Source organism: Trachypithecus francoisi, unplaced genomic scaffold (assembly GCF_009764315.1).
Source record: "Trachypithecus francoisi isolate TF-2019V2 unplaced genomic scaffold, Tfra_2.0 Lachesis_group17, whole genome shotgun sequence".
In the NCBI taxonomy this organism is placed as follows: domain Eukaryota; kingdom Metazoa; phylum Chordata; class Mammalia; order Primates; family Cercopithecidae; genus Trachypithecus; species Trachypithecus francoisi.
In genome coordinates this window covers 38,972,217-38,995,220 of record NW_022681462.1, presented here as the reverse complement: position 1 = coordinate 38,995,220, position 23,004 = coordinate 38,972,217, and the positions used below count along the sequence as shown (strand labels likewise).

The 23,004-nt window shown below is 37.7% G+C and overlaps 1 protein-coding gene across 2 annotated transcripts in view; it reads left to right on the top strand.

The window, feature by feature from the left end:
• The window catches only part of EIF2AK3 (eukaryotic translation initiation factor 2 alpha kinase 3), a 77,540-nt gene that overhangs the window by 31,173 nt on the left and 23,363 nt on the right, over nucleotides 1-23,004 (top strand). For both annotated transcript variants that reach the window (XM_033175399.1, XM_033175400.1), the window contains exons 3-11: nucleotides 2,633-2,827; nucleotides 5,252-5,385; nucleotides 7,957-8,191; nucleotides 8,405-8,567; nucleotides 10,146-10,286; nucleotides 14,175-14,297; nucleotides 16,223-16,443; nucleotides 18,733-18,845; nucleotides 22,599-22,721. In XM_033175399.1, the coding sequence (XP_033031290.1) occupies nucleotides 2,633-2,827; nucleotides 5,252-5,385; nucleotides 7,957-8,191; nucleotides 8,405-8,567; nucleotides 10,146-10,286; nucleotides 14,175-14,297; nucleotides 16,223-16,443; nucleotides 18,733-18,845; nucleotides 22,599-22,721 (1,448 nt within the window). The remainder of the gene's footprint in view (nucleotides 1-2,632; nucleotides 2,828-5,251; nucleotides 5,386-7,956; nucleotides 8,192-8,404; nucleotides 8,568-10,145; nucleotides 10,287-14,174; nucleotides 14,298-16,222; nucleotides 16,444-18,732; nucleotides 18,846-22,598; nucleotides 22,722-23,004) is intronic.

The following is a 23,004-nucleotide window of genomic DNA, read 5'->3' as shown; positions in this document are numbered from 1 at the left end:
GTAACGATAAGTACTCTGTAAGGAGACATTCTAGACCATGTAGATATTCTGTTCTTCATCAAAGTTTCCACCTCAATTTAGCACCATTTCTGACTCTGGTATGACCCAGTCTTTACTGTGATGGTGGCAAAATGCTAATTTGTCCAACTCCAGCCCTTCCTTTTCCCTCATATATTATTTATTTTATCTGTTTGCTATTGGTATGAGCATGTGAATTTCTATTTTTAAAACTTCAGTACTTAACTATTTTGGTGCTTAATTGTCCCAGATTTGACCTCACCCTTTCCAAGCATATCCTTGTTTTTTGAAAGAATAAGATGGTAAAGGCTCATCTTGCATCTACACTGCCCCAGCCCTGGAATCTGCCATTTCTCTGAGGAGCCCTAGTTCCTTTTGGTGGAGAATGTAATTAGATAACACAATTTGGGCACTGGGTATGAGTGCACTACTTTTACAGTCACTGTGTAAACATAAATATAAACATTAGCTGACCTGGTAAGTATTTCTTGGAGGTTCAGTGAACAATTTTTGAGAATATCACAATGTCGCGGATTATAGTTAACAACAAAAAGGAAAGTTAAGGAATGATAGGATTTTTGTCAGCAAACTTACATTGCTAAAATTTTCTTAGATTTCAAACCAAAAACATACGTGATGCTAGGTTGAAGGCCACATAGGATTTCTCTCGACAAAGTTGGTACAGAAAGATGTTCCAGAAAGAAGAAATGACATTGACAATGACATAAATGAACAATATCAGTAACATTAAATGTTGTGTTTAAATAACCATGCCTGATTTCTACCCATTTGGGGAGAAGTAAAAGACAGGGATGAAAGGTTTATTTAAGATCAGATTTAGAGGACTTTGAATGTCCTCCAAAGGATTTTGGATCTTTAGGATTTGGGGTCTTTATTAAGAAGATAATAGCTGTTGAAGATTTTTGAATAGTGTCATAACAAGCTTAACTCTGACTCAGAGAGATTAATCTGGAAGATACATAGAAGATTAAGGAAATTTGCAGTTAAGAACTGTAAAGAGGCTATTATAGTAGTTCAGGCAGGAGATAATAAGGATTTGAACTGGAAAATGAAAGAAAGAAGTGAATTAGAATAGTGGCTTTTAATCTGTCTTCCAAAACCCCAGGTTTGGGGCAAAGTGGATGTGTGAGTTGAACACCAAATGAGAACTCTCAGTTACTGTATGCAAGTTTTCAAGTAAGTATCCCTTTAAAGAAAGCAGTCTGCTGCTTAAAGAACAAAAAACGATGTAGAAAAATTTTGTTAACTCTTACTTCTCTCATATTCCTGTTTCCTAAAGTTTTGAGCCTGGATAATCAGGAAAATAGTTGTGTCATTAGTTGATGTAGATCAAATTATGAATTTTTTAAATGCCAAAGGTCAATGTCGCAAAGACGTGTACTAAAACTCTTACTGAAGAGATAAGATATTCTTGGCCAGAAACCTTGGAATTATCCTGGACTCCTTTCTTTTGCTCATGCCATAAAGAGAATCCACCATGAAATCCTGTTGGCTTTACCTTTCAATTATATCCCAAACCTGACTACCTTAAACAGCTCAACTGCTTATCAACTAATCTCTTACCTTCCGCCTGCTCTCTCTGCCTCCACCCTTGCCTCTCAGCCTGTTCACCTTCCTTGTGGTTTTTCAAACGTGATGGGTACACTTCCATCTAAGAACCTTTGCAAAACCTGGCCTGACCTGGTTAATTCTCTCATGTTTAAGACTTTGCACAAATGTTACTTTCTCAGTGGTGTCTACCCTAAGCTCTTTATTGATAATCCCCTCTCCACCCCATGCATATTTACCATTCTCCCTTTATCTTATTCCGTTTTTTTTAACGGCATTTATCACCTAACATATCCCATATAATTTACTTATTTATTAAGTTGTTTGTCTCATGACACCAGAGTTTAAGCTTCACAAAGGCAGTGATTTGTTTGTTTTGCTCACTGATCTATCCCAGCCATCAGAATGTGCCAGGCCATAGGTAGGCCCTTAATAGGCATTGTTAAAAGAAGGAAGGGCAACTGAGAACACAAAACCAGTAAGCTTACTTACCAGGCTTCTAGCTCATTGCAGATTTGAGAAAGCAAATAAAAGAAAGGATGGGATACTACTTGAATCAATATCTCTAAACCTGTGTTCCTTGGAACTGAGTCTATGACAGTAATTGGCCTTGATAAAAATAGCCCTAGAAAATACTGCATATATTATCTATAGAAAATCATATTACACATTAACATACTAATGGCTGTAAGAGCTCCTATAGTAACCTCTTCTTGAACTCACTTGATCGTAAAACTCTCTTTTGGTAACTCAGCCTACCATTATGGGACCCTTTTGGCCCATGGTAAACTGAGTTTGAGAAAAACCTTACTAGAGTACTATGTGTAGGGCCTGGGAGTGATTGGCAGTTCTTTTAAATTACTTCTGGTTGATCGACTGCGCTGCTTCATGTGCTAGTCAGAAGGAGGCTGGAGTACATGAGGATCAAGACTCTAGCTCTTAATTACTATTATTCTTTTAAAGGTATGACGTTTTTATTTTTCTGGGAGAAATAAGAAAAAAAATTAATGTTATTGCTCTTTTAAAAAGTTAGCTTCTGTTTTAGGTATTTGGGAATAAGATGATTATTCCTTCCCTGGATGGAGACCTCTTCCAGTGGGATCGAGACCGTGAGAGCATGGAAACAGTTCCTTTCACAGTTGAATCGCTTCTCGAATCTTCTTATAAATTTGGAGATGATGTTGTTTTGGTTGGAGGAAAATCTCTCACTACATATGGACTCAGTGCATGTAGTGGAAAGGTAAGTGAAAATACTGAATTTTCTTTGGGGAAATCAGAATAAATTAGGGTAGAAAAAGAAAAAGTAATTTATTAAACGACACTTATTACTAGTTGAGATTTATTATAATTATTCCCTGAGGTTGTCATTTGTTTTAATAAGAGAACTGTGAGGTAGGAAGGGGAAACTAATAACAGAATAAATGGCAGAGCCAGGAACAGAATAGCAGGAGGAAGAGAATTCATAAATATGGTCTACTGTGTCTCAGGTGTTTTGTTTTTTTTTTGGAGACAGAGTCTCACTCTGTTGCCCAGGCTGATCTCAGCTTATGGCAATCCCCACCCCCCACCCCATTTCACACCCCCTCAGGTTCAAGTGGTTTCAAGTGATTCTTGTGCCTCAGCCTCCTGAGTAGCTGGGATTACAGGCACGTGCCACCATGCCTGGCTAATTTTTGTATTTTTAGTAGACAGGGTTTTACCGTGTTGGCCAGGCTGGTCTCCAGCTTCTGGCCTTAAGTGATCTACCCACCTCAGCCTCCCAAAGCGCTGGGATTATAAGCAGGAGCCACCGCGTCCAGCCTCAGGTGCTTTTTTTAATACATTGTTTTGCAATCTTCACAGTCTTCCTAAGTGTAATTTTTTTTTTCTTTACATTTTGACAGATGAAGAACCTTCTAAAGATTAATAGTAATCCTAATGATAAGAATAATTGACACTACTCATTTATAGGGTTTGATCCTATAATAAGGTGATCCAAGAGGAAAGTTTATACTCATTTTACAGATGAAGAAACTGAGACTTCAAAAGGTTCAGAAACTTCCAGGGTCACATTTAACTTAGATCTATCTGACAACAAAGTCATGCTGTTAATAACCTAGACTTTCTCCAACATTAGCTCTTAGGATATAATCATAATATAATCTGCTTCTAAGGTTGGGTCTTATAAATCCATTATCAAGAGTAACTAATTAAAAACATCCTTTCAACCAGGCATAGTGGCTCACACTTGTAATCCTACCACTTTGGGAGGCCAAGGTCGGTGGATCACTTGAGGCCAGGAGTTTGAGACCAGCCTGGCCAACATGGGAAAACCCATCTCTACTAAAAATAAAAAAAATTAGCTGGGGATGGTGGCACACGCATGCCTGTAGCCTGTAGTCCCAGCTACTCGGGAGGCTGAGGTATGAGAATCACTTGAACCTGGGAGGTGGAGGTTGCAGCAAACTGAGATCACACCACCGTACCACAACCTGTGCAACAGAGTGAGACATCATTAAAAATAATAATAACATAAATAAATAATAGACTCCATTAAAAAATAACAAAAATAAATAAGTAATTAGCCAGGCATGGTGGTGGGTACCTGTGGTCCCAACTACTCGGGAGGCTGAGGCAGGAGACTGGCGTGAACCCAGGAGGCGGAGCTTGCAGTGAGCCGAGATCGCGCCACTACACTCCAGCCTGGGCCACAGAGCAAGACTCCGTCTCAAAAAATAAATAAATAAAATAAAAATAAATAAATAAATAAATAAATAAATAAATAAAAACATCCTTTCTAAAAAGGTAAAAAATAAAAATCTTTGTAACCCTTTAACACCTTAACATGTAAATTGTTTATATACAGACTTGGACTAAAATAAGGAAGAATAGAAACATGGTCTTTTTACTCTTGAGTTTTTCAACTTTAACAATTCCTTATCTAAGTGTTAGGCCCATAGCACTTTCTTGCTCTTGCAGATGCTTTTCTGCCTTCTCCACCCACCTGCATCTGCATTGTATTGAGGAGGCCATGCCATCCTATCTGGCCGTTTTTTGAGCAAAGCACGTCAATCTCTGTTTACTTCGGTAGTCTCATCTGTAAACAACAGGATTGAACCCGATCACCTGGTTTTCTGATTTGATGTGCTGCTACATAATTCTGGTATTGTAGAAGGTATGCTTCTTTTCATGAGGATTTTAGTTTGGATCATTTTAAGTCTTCCTTTTTTCTTTTAGTGAAAATTTGAGGGAGTTACTTTCGAATACAAAAAGCTCTCAGAAAAATTTCAAATTTTTAAAAACCAAACACTTTTGTTATACAGAAACTCTAAGGTTGATTTTTTTTTTTTAACTTACCTGAAATTTTATTAATGATACTGTAGAAAAGCTATCACAAGTAGCTATCCATTTCTTGTATATTCCATGGAAATTCTCCAAAGTAAGGCTAAAATTATGTAAATCCTTAAAATCATTCCCTGAAATAAATATTCATTGGTACTGTCATTGTTCTAAATAACTCATTTTAGGAGTTAGTAATCTAACTGATGCTTCTTATTACTTGAGTACTTCATACACATTTCCTTAGTTTCCTTTCACTTTTTAAAAATTATAGATTCCTTTAATATCTCTGATCTCTTATGAGTTTATCCTTTTATTAATTTTGTATCTAATTTTGTCTTTTCAGGTGAGGTATATCTGTTCAGCTCTGGGTTGTCGCCAATGGGATAGTGATGAAATGGAACAAGAGGAAGACATCCTGCTTCTACAGCGTACCCAAAAAACTGTTAGAGCTGTCGGACCTCGCAGTGGCAATGAGAAGTGTGTATTCAGATAGTGTTGCTGTTGGTATTATTTAGAAATACACCTAATACCAAAATTTATCAGACTTCTGTTTTTGGAAATTTTTGACTATTTTGTTCCCTTAAAAGCATATCATTCTTTTTTTTTGAGATGGAGTCTTGCTCTGTCCCCCAGGCTTGAGTGCAGTGGCTCAGTATTGGCTCACTGCAGCCTCCGCCTCCTGGGTTCAAGCGATTCTCCTGCCTTAGCCTCCTGAGTACCTGGGATTACAGGCACGTGCTACCACACCCAACTAATTTTTGTATTTTTAGTAGAGATGGGATTTCACCATGTTGACCAGGCTGGTGTCAAACTCCCAACATCAGGTGATCCAATGTGGGCCCTAAAATAAAAATGATTTCATGTTTATTAACAAATTCTGAACTGAGCTTCTCACCATATGCTTCAGGATATGGTAACCACAGGGGTTCTCATATGATGACTATGTATTAGTTTAGTCTCAGGTTAATGATTTTTTTTTTTTTTTGAGACGGAGTTTCACTCTTGTTGCCTAGGCTGGAGTGCAATGGCATGATCTTAGCTCACCACAATATCTGCCTACCGGGTTCAAGCGATTCTCCTGCCTTAGCCTCCTGAGTGGCTGGGATTACAGGCATGTGCCACCATGCCTGGCTAATTTTGTATTTTTAGTAGAGATGGGGTTTCTCCACGTTGGTCAGGCTGGTCTCGAACTCCCAGCCTTAGGTGATCCACCCACCTCAGCCTCCCAAAGTGCTGGGATTACAGGCATGAGCCACAGCACCCAGCCTAATGATATTTTTTATAGCAATCTCATCACTCTAAGTTCTTTGAATACAGAAAGATGTTAAGAGAAAATTGATGTGTTTCTTTGAGCTTGAACCTATTTGACTCTCTAATTATGTCTAGTAGGTAGTTTCATAGTTTGTCTGATTATCCCAATTTTAAAATAATAATCATTTTACTCAATTTTCTTGAACTATTAAAACATTTCTTTAGCCTAATTCCTTTCTGTTCCCTTCTTTAAATAATGAACGCCCTTATGTAATTTTTATATTTAAATATGTGATTAAAAAATGTGATACCTAGATTAGATATATTGATCCTACATCAAATGCTTGATTTTTTTTTAAACCTAATATTTAAGTTTTAAATTGCCTATATAGTAAAAATAACTTTAGATTCCATCTTTATCTTTTGAAAATGAACCAGACTTTCGGGTTTTGTCTGATCCAATGCAATGTAATTCAGTTTCCTTTCCTGAAAACTGTTTTCTCAAACTCAGTTACGAATGCATTTATTCTTTCAACTTTGGACTATGAATAGGGCTTTGCATTTGCAGACAACTTGACCTTCTTTATCCTGACTGGATTTTGTTTTTTAAGTGTTTGAGTGCTTACTGGGAGCTCAGCTACCATAGCAGCAGATGCCCAACTTAACAGAATTTTGAGTTACCAGAATAGGAAGGATCTGGGTTTCTAAGATCCATGATTCTTTAAAATATAATTATTTCCATAAATGTCAGAATTCTTAACTATGCCCTTTTATATCTAAGTGATAAGACACTATACTCTCAGTAGTTGAGTGATTTTTCAATTTACTAATTATAGAGGAAACCTTATTACTGCCACTTTATGGATAAAAGTGCTGAAACTTACTTAGGAAAGGGTAAATGACTTGCCACATCTTGTTCAGTGGAGATCCAAGATTGGAGCTGAGGAGGTATGACCTTCACAGGGTTGATATCCTGGATCACATTGCCTTTTTGAGGCCATGTTTTAGTGTGAATTTAAGACTGGTTCATTCATCTTGACTTTTACAGTGGTTTATGAGGGCATAATTTTGCTATAGTTAAATGAAATGTATCCTGCCTTTAATCAAGAGGTAAGGCAGACTGTGTGCTACCTCATTTTAAGGTGACATTGATGTGTTTTGGGAAAATCACTCTGATGTAGAAGTACAAACATTTGTAAATTTTTGAGAGAAAATCTGTCCCTTAGCTGTTGTAAGGGACACGTCAGTCAGTCCACAACCCTCAAAACCATTGTGTCTGAAGGGTCAGAACAAAGTTCTTGTGGGCCCTCTTGTGGCGTGAATCAGCGTATCACTCTTTTCCAGAAGGTTATGTTTTTTTTTTTTTTTTTTTTTTTTTTTTGAGACGGAGTCTTGCTCTGCCACCCAGGCTGGAGTGCAGTGGCCGGATCTCAGCTCACTGCAAGCTCCGCCTCCCGGGTTTACGCCATTCTCCTGCCTCAGCCTCCGAGTAGCTGGGACTACAGGCGCCCGCCTCGTCACCCGGCTAGTTTTTTGTATTTTTAAGTAGAGACAGGGTTTCACCGTATTAGCCAGGATGGTCTCGATCTCCTGACCTCGTGATCCGCCCGTCTCGGCCTCCCAAAGTGCTGGGATTACAGGCTTGAGCCACCGCGCCCGGCCCAGAAGGTTATGTTGACTTGTTCTTTTTCTCATCACATAATTTTAGTATTTGCTTCTTCAATCTAGAAGAGTTCTATATTATTTTGTCCCTTTATTTAAATGTAAATTTCTAAAACACACCTTTATAAATTTAAGGTGGAATTTCAGTGTTGGCCACTTTGAACTTCGGTATATTCCAGACATGGAAACGAGAGCCGGATTTATTGAAAGCACCTTTAAGCCCAATGAGAACACAGAAGAGTCTAAAATTATTTCTGATGTGGAAGAACAGGAAGCTGCCATAATGGACATAGTGATAAAGGTTTCGGTTGCTGACTGGAAAGTTATGGCATTCAGTAAGAAGGGAGGACATCTGGAATGGGAGTACCAGGTACCTAACATCACTGAGGATTTATAAATATGGTTCTTCCTCTCCCAGTCTGACCAAACTTATTGATCGGGTAGAACGAAATTACTACTACTTGGGGCTCTCAGCTTGTTTTCTGTGCTTTTAGAAATTTGTGATTTTAAATGGTATTTTATGGGTTGGAACTACATAACTACTGCTTGAATTATTTAAGACCTTTTTTCCATTTTTGTTTAGTTTTGTACTCCAATTGCATCTGCCTGGTTACTTAAGGATGGGAAAGTCATTCCCATCAGTCTTTTTGATGATACAAGTTATACATCTAATGATGATGTTTTAGAAGATGAAGAAGACATTGTAGAAGCTGCCAGAGGAGCCACAGAAAACAGTGTTTACTTGGGTGAGTAAATGTATCTTATCTAACGATAGTACACATTGACATCTAGATTGTCTTCTTACACTGTTCCTTCCTACTTCAGGAGTGCCTGTAGTAGTTTTAAATCCTAATATCATCTCTGATTTAGGTTGCCCTTAAGATTTATACTTTGATTTCCATTCCTGCCACTTTCCCATTTGTCCAATTCTGAAATTTGTTTTGTTTTGTTTTGTTTTGTTGGAGATGGAGTTTCACTCTTGTTGTCCAGGCTAGAGTGCGATGGTATGATCTCTGCTCACCGCAACCTCTGCCTCCTGGGTTCAAGCGATTCTCCTGCCTCAGCCTCCTGAGTAGCTGAGATTACAGGCACCTGCCACCATGCCCAGCTAATTTTTGTATTTTTAGTAGAGATGGGATTTCACCACATTGGCCAGAATATAGTGCACCTGACCTCAGGTGATCCGCCCACCTCAGCCTCCCAAAGTGCTGGGACTACAGGCATAAGCCACCGTACCCAGCCCAATTCTGAAATTTTTAATTACTGTCACATATTCTTTTTCTCTGAGATCTATATTAGAAAGGCTTAGAAATATTCTCATTATATAACATGATTTCAAATTACTCATTAGCCCAAGAATGGTGCCATGCACCTGTAATCCTAGCTACTCCAGAGGCTGAGATAGGAGGATCGCTTGACCCCTGGAGTTAGAGGCTACCCCAAACTATAATCATGTCACTGCACTCCTGCCTGGGTGACAGGACAACACTCTATCTGTTTATATATATTACATATATGTATTACGTATATAATTATTTATATGTAATTACATATAAAATATACTTATATAGTTAGGTATATATCCTCAAAGTCTATAATTTCCTATATTTGTATTTGCATCCATATTAGTTTGTGCCCCTCCCCTCTTTAAGATTAGGTTTATTTCTTTTTTATCAGTGCATCTATACAACTGATCTAAAAAATAAAATTCTGGTGTGCCTCTGGGCAATTGAAAGCCTTTAATATTATAAATTTTGAAAACTCTTGAATCTAATTATTTGAATTAGTCTAGATCATCAAATACTTATAAAATTCCATAAGCTCTGACAATGTACCACCCACCTGTCAGTTTGAATGCAAAGCAAAGCAAGAATTTGTATGTTGTTATTTGTGTTTGTTATTTGTATGTTGAATGTGTATGTTGTTAATTGTGATGTGTGTTTTGATAGTATTTAACTGAATTGTTAGCAGTATTTCTAGAATTTAGGTAAACTTTCCTGAGAAAGTTACTTAGTCTAAGCTGTTTGTTTTGTGAGAGTACAGTGACTTCCTGTCTTTGAATTTTCCTACTGGAATAGTTTTCCTGTATTACTGAAAATGTGCCATTATTCAGTGAGAAATATCATATGGACCTTGTGTGTAACTTTCCCTTCCTGTTTTTGTTGAATATCCGTTGAGTTTATCTTTGAGTGCTTCAAGCATGTTTCTTCTTTGGCAAGAGTTCTGTAGTATGTGTAGAAATAACTGGAATTAATGAATTCTATTTAATTAAAAACCTTTTTTAAAAAATCAATGCATAATTGACAATGTTCTGGTTGATTCAGGAATGTATAGAGGCCAGCTTTATCTGCAGTCATCAGTCAGAATTTCAGAAAAGTTTCCTACAAGTCCCAAGGCTTTGGAATCTGTCAATAATGAAAACGCAATTATTCCTTTGCCAACAATCAAATGGAAACCGTTAATTCGTAAGTGAATTGTAAACTTTTCTAAATACTGTTAGCGTTCAGAGACCTAATCCTGACTATCTTTGCCCTAGTTTTGAATACTGCAGAGATAAGAACTGTTATATACTTTTATTGGTAAGCCATCATGGTATTTCAGATGTTAATAATGAATTTTTATTATCATTTAGGGCATTATTTCTTGGAAGCAGCAGTTGCTTCTATAAAAGTGTTAATAAAATATTTCTCTTTGAAACCAATGAGAACAAAGATACAACATACCAGAATCTCTGGGACACATTTAAAGCAGTGTGTAGAGGGAAATTTATAGCACTAAATGCCCACAGGAGAAAGCTGGAAAGATCTAAAATTGACACTCTAACATCACAATTAAAAGAACTGGAGAAGCAAGAGCAAACACATTCAAAAGCTAGCAGAAGGCAAGAAATAACTAAGATCAGAGCAGAACTGAAGGAGATAGAGACACAAAAAACCTCCAAAAAATCAATGAATCCAGGAGTTGGTTTTTTGAAAAAATCAACAAAATTGACAGACCGCTAGCAAGACTAATAAAGAAGAAAAGAGAGAAGAATCAAATAGACGCAATAAAAAATGACAAAGGGGATATCACCACGGACCCCACAGAAATACAAACTACCATCAGAGAATACTATAAACACCTCTACGCAAATCAACTAGAAAATCTAGAAGAAATGGATAATTTCCTGGACACTTACACTCTTCCAAGACTAAACCAGGAAGAAGTTGAATCCCTGAATAGACCAATAGCAGGCTCTGAAATTGAGGCAATAATAGCCTACCCACCAAAAAAAGTCCAGGACCAGATGGATTCACAGCTGAATTCTACCAGAGGTACAAGGAGGAGCTGGTACCATTCCTTCTGAAACTATTCCAATCAACTGAAAAAGAGGGAATCCTCCCTAACTCATTTTATGAGGCCAACATCATCCTGATACCAAAGCCTGGCAGAGACACAACAAAAAGAGAGCATTTTAGACCAATATCCCTGATGAACATCGATGCAAAAATCCTCAATAAAATACTGGCAAACCGGATTCAGCAGCACATCAAAAAGCTTATCCACCATGATCAAGTGGGCTTCATCCCTGGGATGCAAGGCTGGTTCAACATTCGCAAATCAACAAACGTAATCCAGCATATAAACAGAACCAAAGACAAGAACCACATGATTATCTCAATAGATGCAGAAAAGGCTTTTGACAAAATTCAACAGCCCTTCATGCTAAAAACGCTCATAAATTCGGTATTGATGGAAGGTACCTCAAAATAATAAGAGCTATTTATGACAAACCCACAGCTAATATCATACTGAATGGGCAAAAACTGGAAAAATTCCCTTTGAAAACTGGCACAAGACAGGGATGCCCTCTCTCACCACTCCTATTCAACATAGTGTTGGAAGTTCTGGCTAGGGCAATCAGGCAAGAGAAGGAAATCAAGGGTATCCAGTTAGGAAAAGAAGAAGTCAAATTGTCCCTGTTTGCAGATGACATGATTGTATATTTAGAAAACCCCATTGTCTCAGCCCAAAATCTCCTTAAGCTGATAAGCAACTTCAGCAAAGTCTCAGGATACAAAATTAATGTGCACAAATCACAAGCATTCTTATACACCAGTAACAGACAAACAGAGAGCCAAATCATGAATGAACTTCCATTCACAATTGCTTCAAAGAGAATAAAATGCCTAGGAATCCAACTTACAAAGGATGTAAAGGACCTCTTCAAGGAGAACTACAAACCACTGCTCAGTGAAATAAAAGAGGACACTAACAAATGGAAGAACATACCATGCTCATGGATAGGAATAATCAATATCGTGACAATGGCCATACTGCCCAAGGTTATTTATAGATTCAATGCCATCCCCATCAAGCTACCAGTGAGTTTCTTCACAGAATTGGAAAAAACGGCTTTAAAGTTCATATGGAACCAAAAAAGAGCCCGCATTGCCAAGACAATCCTAAGTCATAAGAACAAAGCTGGAGGCGTCACGCTACCTGACTTCAAACTATACTACAAGGCTACAGTAACCAAAACAGCATGGTACTGGTACCAAAACAGAGATATAGACCAATGGAACAGAACAGAGTCCTCAGAAATAATACCACACATCTACAGCCATCTGATCTTTGACAAACCTGAGAGAAACAAGAAATGGGGAAAGGATTCCCTATTTAATAAATGGTGCTGGGAAAATTGGCTAGCCATAAGTAGAAAGCTGAAACTGAATCCTGTCCTTACTTCTTATCCGAAAATTAATTCAAGATGGATTAGAGACTTAAATGTTAGACCTAATACCATAAAAACCCTAGAAGAAAACCTAGGTAGTACCATTCAGGACATAGGCATGGGCAAGGACTTCATGTCTAAAACACCAAAAGCAATGGCAGCAAAAGCCAAAATTGACAAACGGGATCTAATTAAACTAAAGAGCTTCTGCACAGCAAAAGAAACTACCATCAGAGTGAACAGGCAACCTACAGAATGGGAGAACATTTTTGCAATCTACTCATCCGACAAAGGGCTAATATCCAGAATCTACAAAGAACTCAAACAAATTTACAAGAAAAAAACAACCCCATCAAAAAGTGGGGAAAGGATATGAACAGACATTTCTCAAAAGAAGACATTCATACAGCCAACAGACACATGAAAAAATGCTCATCATCACTGGCCATCAGAGAGATGCAAATCAAAACCACAATGAGATACCATCTCACACCAGTTAGAATGGCAGTCATTAAAAAGTCAGGCAACAACAGGTGCTGGAGAGGATGTGGAGAAATAGGAACACTTTTACACTGTTGGTGGGACTGTAAACTAGTTCAACCATTATGGAAAACAGTATGGCGATTCCTCAAGGATCTAGAACTAGATGTACCATATGACCCAGCCATCCCACTACTGGGTATATACCCAAAGGATTATAAATCATGCTGCTATAAAGACACATGCACACGTATGTTTATTGCGGCACTATTCACAATAGCAAAGACTTGGAATCAACCGGACAGACTGGATTAAGAAAATGTGGCACATATACACCATGGAATATTATGCAGCTATAAAAAAGGATGAGTTTGCGTCCTTTGTAGGGACATGGATGCAGCTGGAAACCATCATTCTTAGCAAACTATCACAAGAAGAGAAAACCAAACACCGCATGTTCTCACTCATAGGTGGGAACTGAACAATGAGATCACTTGGACTCGGGAAGGGGAACATCACACATCGGGGCCTATCATGGGGAGGGGGGAGGGGGGAGGGATTGCATTGGGAGTTATACCTGATATAAATAACGAATTGATGGGTGCTGACGAGTTGATGGGTGCAGCACACCAACATGGCACAAGTATACATATGTAACAAACCTGCACGTTATGCACATGTACCCTAGAACTTAAAGTATAATAAAAAATATATATATATATTTCTCTATACAACTTAGAAAAACTCTTAATCATTCGCTGACCTTGCCAAAGTAACATTGAACTCTTAACGTATTTATATTAAGACTATTTAGGCAAAAGTTTTCTGGCTAGCACATCATATTCTTTGAGACATGAATGAATAGAAATCAAATACTGGGCACCTACTTCTTTCATTATCTTTCTATACCTTGTACATGTTTTTTACTACATATATCATGTCATATTTTAATTGTTTGTTTAAACGACTCAGATTCTCTGTAAGACTGTGTGCTTTTCAAAGGCAAGAGTCCTGGGCCATTTGTTTAACTTATATGTTTGAACTGAATTATGGTTGAATATCAGTTTATTCAATTAATGAGCACATGCATTTTTATTCAAGTCATAACAGTTAAGATTTAAGAAATATTATTATTAATAAAATAATAATTTTATTTTAGATTCTCCTTCCAGAACTCCTGTCTTGGTAGGATCTGATGAATTTGACAAATGTCTTAGTAATGATAAGTTTTCTCATGAAGAATATAGTAATGGCGCACTTTCAATCTTGCAGTATCCATATGGTAAGTGAAAATACTGAGATTTATTTTATTTTTTAATTTGAAATTAATTAATAGAATTCAAATGAAGAAAAGTCGATTAGAATATAGAAAATAAAATATCTTGGGAGACAATTTCATGAATTATTACTAAGTATACAAGCTCCAAAGTTAGGTTGCCGGGGTTCAGATCCCATGTTTGCCACATGCTAGATTGGGCACATCTAACTCCCTGTGTCTCAGTTTCTTTATCTGTAAAATTAGCATAATAATCCTAATATCTATGTATTAAGTTGTTGTGAGGCCTAAATGAGATAATGCATGCAAAGTCTCAGTTAACATCATGTGTGTCACATAGTGTCAGTAAACATTGGTTCTCGTTATTAGCTCTTCTTTATCAGCCTATATTATGTAGGCTGTATAGTAACCTGTATAATGAAGAAAATGTGTTTTTCATAAAACCACATGAAAATGATGCACAATTAGGTTATTTTAATTTCTTACTCAGACAAGAGAAATTAGTGCAAAAGTCAAGAATAGGTGAAATTTGGCATGAAATACATTTCTATTTAGTAAGAAATTTTTTGAAGTTAAGATATATTCAGGTATGAAAGCCTTTTAAAAGTTGTGTAATTAAGAAGTCCTCAAATCTGTATCAGGTAAACACATAGACTCCTCATCAGTTACCCTAGATGTTAGCACTGGAAAGTTATTATATAAGTTAAATTGATTAAAAAAACAAATAAAAAAATAGCTCTGAACTAGAAACAGCAGCCTTTATCTTTTTCTTTTCTTTTTCTTTTTTCTTTTGAGACGGAGTCTCGCTCTGTCACCCAGGCTGGAGTGCGGCGGCACGATCTCGGCTCACTACAACCTCCGCCTCCTGGGTTCAAGCGATTCTTTTGCCTCAGCCTCCTGAGTAGCTGGGACTACAGGCGCCCGCCACCATGCCCAGCTAATTTTTGTATTTTTAGTAGAGACGGGGTTTCACCATATTGGCTAGGCTGGTCTCAAATTCCTGACCTCGTGATCCACCCACCTCGGCCTCTCAAAGTGCCTGGATTACAGGCGTGAGCCACCGCGCCCGGCCCCTTTATCTTGATATTGATCAAAAGATAAGGTAGGCTGGGCGCGGTGGCTCACGCCTGTAATCCCAGCCCTTTGGGAGGCCGAGACTGGCGGATCACTTGAGGTTAGGAGTTCAAGACCAGCCTGGCTAACATGGTGAAACCCTGTCTCTACTAAAAATACAAAAATTAGCCAGGCATTGTGGTACACGTCTGTAGTCCCAGCTACTCAGGAGGCTGAGGCAGGAGGCTCACCTGAGTCCAGGAGATGGAGGTTGCAGTGAGGCAAGATCACTGCACTCCAGCCTGGGCAACAGAGCAAAACCCTGTCTCAAAAAAAAAAAAAAAAAAGAGATAAGGTAAAAGTGAATTGTGTAATCTGAGCACATAGTACAAAATGGAAGACAAAAAAAGACAGGCTATTTTTCTGGGGCAGACTCATTTTGGCAGCCTAAACTGAACCAAACAGCATGGATGTTTTCCTTTCATTTTGTGAAGAATGTTTGGTGGTAAAATTTGGTATTTTATTGATAACCAAGCAAAAGGAAAGCTAAAAATACCCTGAAGGAAGATTGAGTATTAATTCTTGTATTTAAAGAATTGAATTATTAATGAGGTTATGAATGGAGTAGCCCTTAAGATTGTTTCTGGTATTATTACTTAATATAAAGAAAATTTAATATGCTTCTAGGATAAAGGAAAATGTCTATATTTACTGGAGAAAAATGAGACAAATTATGATGTTTAAAATATGTTAAAGAAGAGAGACAAAAGGAATTAGTGTGATCAGTCATAGGAAAACAGATAAATTGTAATAGTTAAAGATGGGCCTATTTTCGATTGCCTTTAAAAAAAAAACCATTTTAATGTTTCTATTTGAAGATAATGGTTATTATCTACCATACTACAAGAGGGAAAGGAACAAACGCAGCACACAGATTACAGTCAGATTCCTCGACAACCCAAATTACAACAAGAATATCCGCAAAAAGGATCCTGTTCTCCTCTTACACTGGTGGAAGGAAATAGTTGCAACGATTTTGTTTTGTATCATAGCAACAACGTTTATTGTGCGCAGGCTTTTCCACCCTCATCCTCACAGGGTAAGAATCATGGTTGCTTACTCTCTGGTTTCCACTTCCCCGCCTTCCATTTGCTTCTCAACCATTGCAGTCTGGCTTCCATCCCTACTGCTCCACCAAAGCTACTCTTGCCAAAGGTCTCAGTGATCTTCCTTGTGTTAAATGTAATGGACATTTTTCAGTCCTTATCTAACTGAACCTCTTTGTATTTGACACTGTTGAGCATCTCCCTTTGACCTTTCTTGCCTGACTTCCTTGACACCATGCTCTCCTGGTCTCCTTGGGTGTGATGTGGATGCTTCAGAACCTGATCTTTCTCATCCTCTCAGTATTGTTGGTATTCCTCAGGGCTCCCTCTTTTCACTGTTCATCCCACAAACTCTCCTTGGATGGTCTTCCCTACTTTCCCAGCTCCAATCTTCTTATATACTAATGGTTTCCAAATCTGTTTCTCTGGAACAGCTATCTAGTAAGTGCTACACAGGCACTTCAAATGAGCCATATCTCAGACTGTCCTCATTTCCACTCCCATTCCCCTCCCCAGCCTGTTCTAGCATTTTTTCTCTCTCAAAAAAATGTACGGCCATATGCAGTCACCAAAGCCGTGAATCATTTTTCTCTCCCTTATCAGTCACCAAGTTCTGTCAAATCCTTCCTCCTAGATATCTTCATATTTTTCTTCTTCTATGTGTCAGTTTTCATTTCACCAGCACAAATACCATCATCACACCTCTCCTGAATCACTGAAATAGCCTCTGACTTCTGTGCCGCTAGTCCTCAGGCTTTCTCCAGTCCATTCTCTACACCCTAACTCCAGCTGCATTTCTGGGCTTAAAAACCTCTAATACCTGACCTTTCTCCCCATTATTGTTAGGCTCAAGTCCAGCCTTCTTAGAACATGCAAGATTCTGAATGATTCATACCCTGCCTGCTCATGTCCCGTCCTTCACTGGTACCCTAATCCCTTCCTCCCCTCCGCCATGCTCAGCCACTAGACTGAGCTTCTTTCAGTCTTCCCTGTAGACCATGCTCTCGCTGAGCCTGGTAGCGCTCATCTCTCTAACCTTGCCTTGGAACCTTGTTCCCTACCTCCTCTCCCTTCCCTCTCAAATAATTAACTCCCGGGTAATATCTTTTAGTTTGAAATTAGTTGACACGTCCCCCTGGGAAGTCATCTTTAACCTCCTATTTCTGAGTTAGATTTCCTGCCTGTGTTTACACTCTGCACTCCCCTTACTAGAGTATTTACTAAAATATTTAATAGGTAATTCCTAATTTCTCTCTCTACCTCTAGACTATACATTCTTTTTTTTTTTTCCAGAGACAAGGTCTCACTCTTCTCACTCTGTCACTCAAACTGGAGTGCAGTGGCACAATTTTGGCTCACTGCAACCTCTGCCTCCCAGGTTCAAGCAATTCTTGTGCTTCAGCCTCCCAAGTAGCTGAAACTATTGGCATGCGCCACCACACCTCACTAATTTTTGTATTTTTTGTAGAGATGGGGGTTTTGTCACGTTGGTCAGGCTGGTCTCAAACTCCTGGCCTCAAGTGATCTGCTCACCTCTGCTTCCCAAAGTGTTGGGATTACAGGCATGGGCCACCACGCCTGGCCTAGACTGAACATTCTTAAGGACAAGCACTAGTCTACACTGTTTACCACCATCTCCTTAGCCCCTTACACAGTGCCTGGCACATAATTGGAGCTCAGTAAAGATATGTTGAAAGAATCAGTGACTAAACAGGTGACCCACAGTGCCCCCATTTGACCATAATAATTATTAACATCCTCTAAAAAATATTTTAGGAGATGTTGGTAAAGAAACATTGCCTAATTTAATTTCCTGTTATTAAAAGCATTTTTAATGCAATTTGTGAAATTGGTTGGGAAAGAAATCACTCTAGTCTTTTTGGTGTTGTTATTGTTATTGGGTTTTTTGTTTGTTTGCTTTTTTTTCTACCTCATTTTGTCAAAAGAAATCACTGTAATCTTGCCCGGGAGTTTGCGTTTATGCTTACATGTGTGCACTGTCTTTCTCTTTATATCTAGTTATATATCATGCTGTACATATGACATACCCACATTATAAAGAAACAAAATCCCCTCAAATACTGACTGGAGGGATAGCAATGGGAAGATAAAGTTTTTTTCTTTTGTAATAAAGCAAAATGCTGCATTTTGTTTTCATAATGCTTTTATTTTTCTTGATGCTACTTATGTATTTTTCAGTGTTGTTTATTTTATAACCAAAATCATTAGCTAACTTCAGTTCAGCTTTGTACTGGTAGTGATTTTGTTTTTCACCTTATCAGCAAAGGAAGGAGTCTGAAACTCAGTGTCAAACTGAAAATAAATATGATTCTGTAAGTGGTGAAGCCAATGACAGTAGCTGGAATGACATAAAAAACTCTGGATATGTGTCACGGTAAGAGTCTTATTAAAATACAGCCATTTGAATCAAAGAAGAAATGACCTAAGATCTTGTTTAAATTTTTTAATGTGTAGATACCTAGAAAAATAAAACGTAGACTTAACCCTCAATAAATAAATTCAAGTAACTTAAATGTATTAAAAGTGGTATATACCCTAAGAAAGATAAAAATAGAGTGTTATAGGAGTTTAGAATTTCAGCTACCAAATTAAGTTCTTATTCAAGTAACTTAGTTATTTAGGGCCTACTATGTATTAGGATTGCATTTATAGTACCAGATAATAATTATTATGTTTATAAGGTGTGATATAAGTCTCTACATGTTTCTGAATCCTCATTTTTTTCTTTGTTGTTCTATCTGTAATAGGAAGTAGAAATATAGGGAAAAACACTGATAGAACAGATAGTTTTTAAAAGCAGAAGGGGGAGATGGATTAGCTAAAAGTAGGCAGTTTAAATAAAAGTAAAATAAAAGTAGAGAAGCTATTACAATCTCTCAAGTATAAAATGTAACCTTTGATACATTGTGGTCACTATAAATGGTGTTATGGTTTATTTTTCGTATTACATGGATTATACCTACTTTTCTCTTTGTCTTGATAGCATACTTCTTATCACTTTAGTGATATGGGGACAAGGTAAAGACATGGAACTATACTGCTTAATATCTAGGGTAATGATTTTATGGCAGAAAAGATTGAAAATAATAGATAAATATGTATATTAGGGCCCTCCAAGGAAACAGAAATGACAAGATGTGCATATATACCTTATACATAGGCATGTATCTATATATATCTACTTCTATATAGATATAGATGCACAAGCATATTCACAACAAATTAAGGAAATACTTGTGATAATTACAGTCCTCATTTTTGTCACTTGTCATGTGGTCACAGCTGGTATTTATAAGTACCTTCTTCCCCTATCTATCCCATATTCCCTTTCCCATCAGAGAACACCTCAGCCGGTTGTAATTCTTTATTTGGTAGGGTGACCCAAATCCACAGTCCTGAAGGGTCTGGGAGACTGGTAGTTCTGCCTGGATTGGATTGTTACAGTTTTCCATTGACCTTAATCACAAGGCATGATTATACAAAGAGATCCCTAAGGGATCTCATGTATTTCAGACCTACTCTTTCTTACACCTCCACTGTGAAGCAATAATCCAGTTTCCCCTTGGTAGTCAGGATTAGTCACCCAGCCAGCACAGTAGCTGTCTTCTTTGTTGATTCAAAGGCATGAGGAGTTCAAAGTTGCTGTTGTATCTCCTGGTGGAAGTGTTCCTCTCTCTTAGACGAAGACCTCTAGGCCAGCCAAACATAAGTTCACAGGAACAGGAAGCAAAAATGTTGCTAATAGATCACTAGGGGGTAATGGTGGGTGATGCCACTCCCGTTTCCATCCCTTGATCCCTGAACCTGTACATACTGGCTATGGGAACCATGCTATAATATATTAGACACTGATTCAGAGCATATACAGCTTTCTGGAGAACCTTCCCTTAGCCCTGCAAGGCACCTACCTGGCAGTGTAATGGAGTCTTCAAAAGGCCATTCTACCTTTCTGTCAAACCAGCTGCTTCAGGATGATGGGGAACAGGTAAAACCAGTCAATTTCATAAGCAAAGCAAAATTTACTAGGTGATTAACAAATGCTAAAGGCTACTTTAACACCCTTGCTAATAAAAATACTAATATATCAGTGACTGTCAACACCAGCAGGCAGTAAGAGAAAGAATAAAGAATCCAACAACTCCCACGAGGTAGTCTGCTACTGAAGTCATTCGTTGTTCATTACACATTTATTCTGAACAGCTGTGTGCAGGACAATAATTCAGGCTTTGGAAGAATTAAAAGACCGCTCCTATCCTGGAGAAACTTAAAGTCTATGGGAAAGATACTACTGGGTAAAACAAACATATAAGAAGAAAGTCATGAACCAAACCACTAAATCTGTGATGATCTAGGAGGGCATCATAAGTGAAGTCATATTTGAACTGAATTTTAAATTGTGAGAGTTCGGCAAGTAGAGATGAGGTTTGGGGAGTAGAATAAATGCGGTATCATGAATAAAGATGTATTTGTCAGGCTGTTGTCAAGAAAATTAGAATAATATACTCAAAACTGAATTAGACTTGTCAGTTTTTCTTTAACTTTATTCAGTATGAAGAATGCAGCTCTTGAGTCTTTTTTTTTTTTTTTAATGGGAGTTCTATAGAATACCTAATGTTTTTTGGTGGCAACGATGTTCTAGGCACTGTTAAGAACATAATCTCTGCATTCAGTCATGAGTTCAAATCCCAGCTCTGTCATTTATCAGCTGACAACTTAGGCAAGATGATACTTACATTTCTAGGGTCTGTAATCACATAAAGGTGTTACTCTTTTTAGAAGATAATCCATTTTTATATAGGTGTTTTCCTTAATATAGGAAGATAATTCAGTTGACCCTCCAGGAGTAGGATATGAACTTTGTGGGCTTTTGCATTTGGGGAGACTGGTTTGTACTGAGGTACCTTGACTGGCTATTTTTAGGAATACAGATTATTGTTCTTCATTTTCTATGAAAGGAATTGGCCCATGGAACGTTGAAATCTGTTGCTTCTCCTTAATTCCATGCTTTAACCAGCTGAGGCAACTACTAAATTAATGAGTATGTAAGTCATAAAGCAATTAACTTACCCTTATAAGGGATATCAGACATAATCTAATTTATTCATTTATTAATTCATGCATTTATCCAACAGACATTAGTTAGACTTTCGGTTTGTCAGGTAGTGCCCACCCTTTGGAAATACAAAGAGAAACAAGAATGATTTTCTGCATTCATGGCCCCCACAATACAGTGGCGGTGGGAGAAGGGAGCTGCTTACAAATAATTGCAAAAAATTAAGGTTAAGTTTAAATACTTCAAAGTATTGTGTGAAGAGTGTTATGGGAATGTTGAGACAGGGGTCTAAGAAAGCCTTACAGAGGTGGTGAGATGAGCAGAATGAAAGAAGAATAAGGTTCATTAAGCGCACAGAGGAAGGCCATCTCAGTGGAGCAGACAGCAGAAGCAAAACCTTGAATTGTGAGAGAGCATGGTGCAAACTGACTGGATTGTACAGTGCAGGTCAGTGAAGTCAGCACTAAAGGGAGAAACAGCCTGCTTAGTGGAGGCCCCTGTGAGTGACAGACGGCGAGCTGGCTTCTGTCTGACTTGGTACCTCCAGTGGTAAGCACACTGACTCATGAGGCAACCCAACCCACGTCAGCTTTGGTTCCTAGGAAGGTTTGTGGCTAAAATAGTACCTGGGTATAATAGGATTGATTAAATTTTTCCCATAAAATTTACAGGTAATTTGCTAAGATAAAACCACATTTTCTGTAATTGAGTACAAAATGTCACAGAATGTAAAAGATACGAGAATTAAGAATATGATATTTTGGTAGATGATAGGAAGTATTGGACAGCACACATCAGTGGTGTAATAGCTGTAAGAACAAGTGATTAACAAGTGATTCCCAATTAAACAGATCTTTTTTATTTTTAATTTTTTTCTAGGAAACGTAAGAATGTGTTTGCTTCATTTATACAAACAGAAGAACTAAAAATGTGTTAAATTCAAAATATACTATTTATTAAGATGAGTTCTATGAGTTTATACATTTTTATGTGTCATAAGATTGAACTGATTTTCACCTTACCACAAAATTTAGAACTATTGCAAACCTTTATAAATTTTACCTCTTTTTAAAGATATCTAACTGATTTTGAGCCAATTCAGTGCCTGGGACGTGGTGGCTTTGGAGTTGTTTTTGAAGCTAAAAACAAAGTAGATGACTGCAATTATGCTATCAAGAGGATCCGTCTGCCCAATAGGTAATGGGTGGTACCTTTAGTAAATTGACATCAGCACAGTGTGATCTAATCTCGTGGGTAAAATATCCTTCTTACTGTACTCTGTAAACACCATAGAAAACACAGTTTCAGACCTTTCAAATCTTAGGTTCTAAGTGCTGCCAATTAACCAGCTGTCTAAAAGTTGTTATCTATATAGGTTGCTTTCTATCTACTTTAAAAATATGCCCTTGTTTTTTATTATTAACTCAGGACTTTCGTTTACTGGCTTATAATAACTAGACTTCAATAAATTGCAGCATTT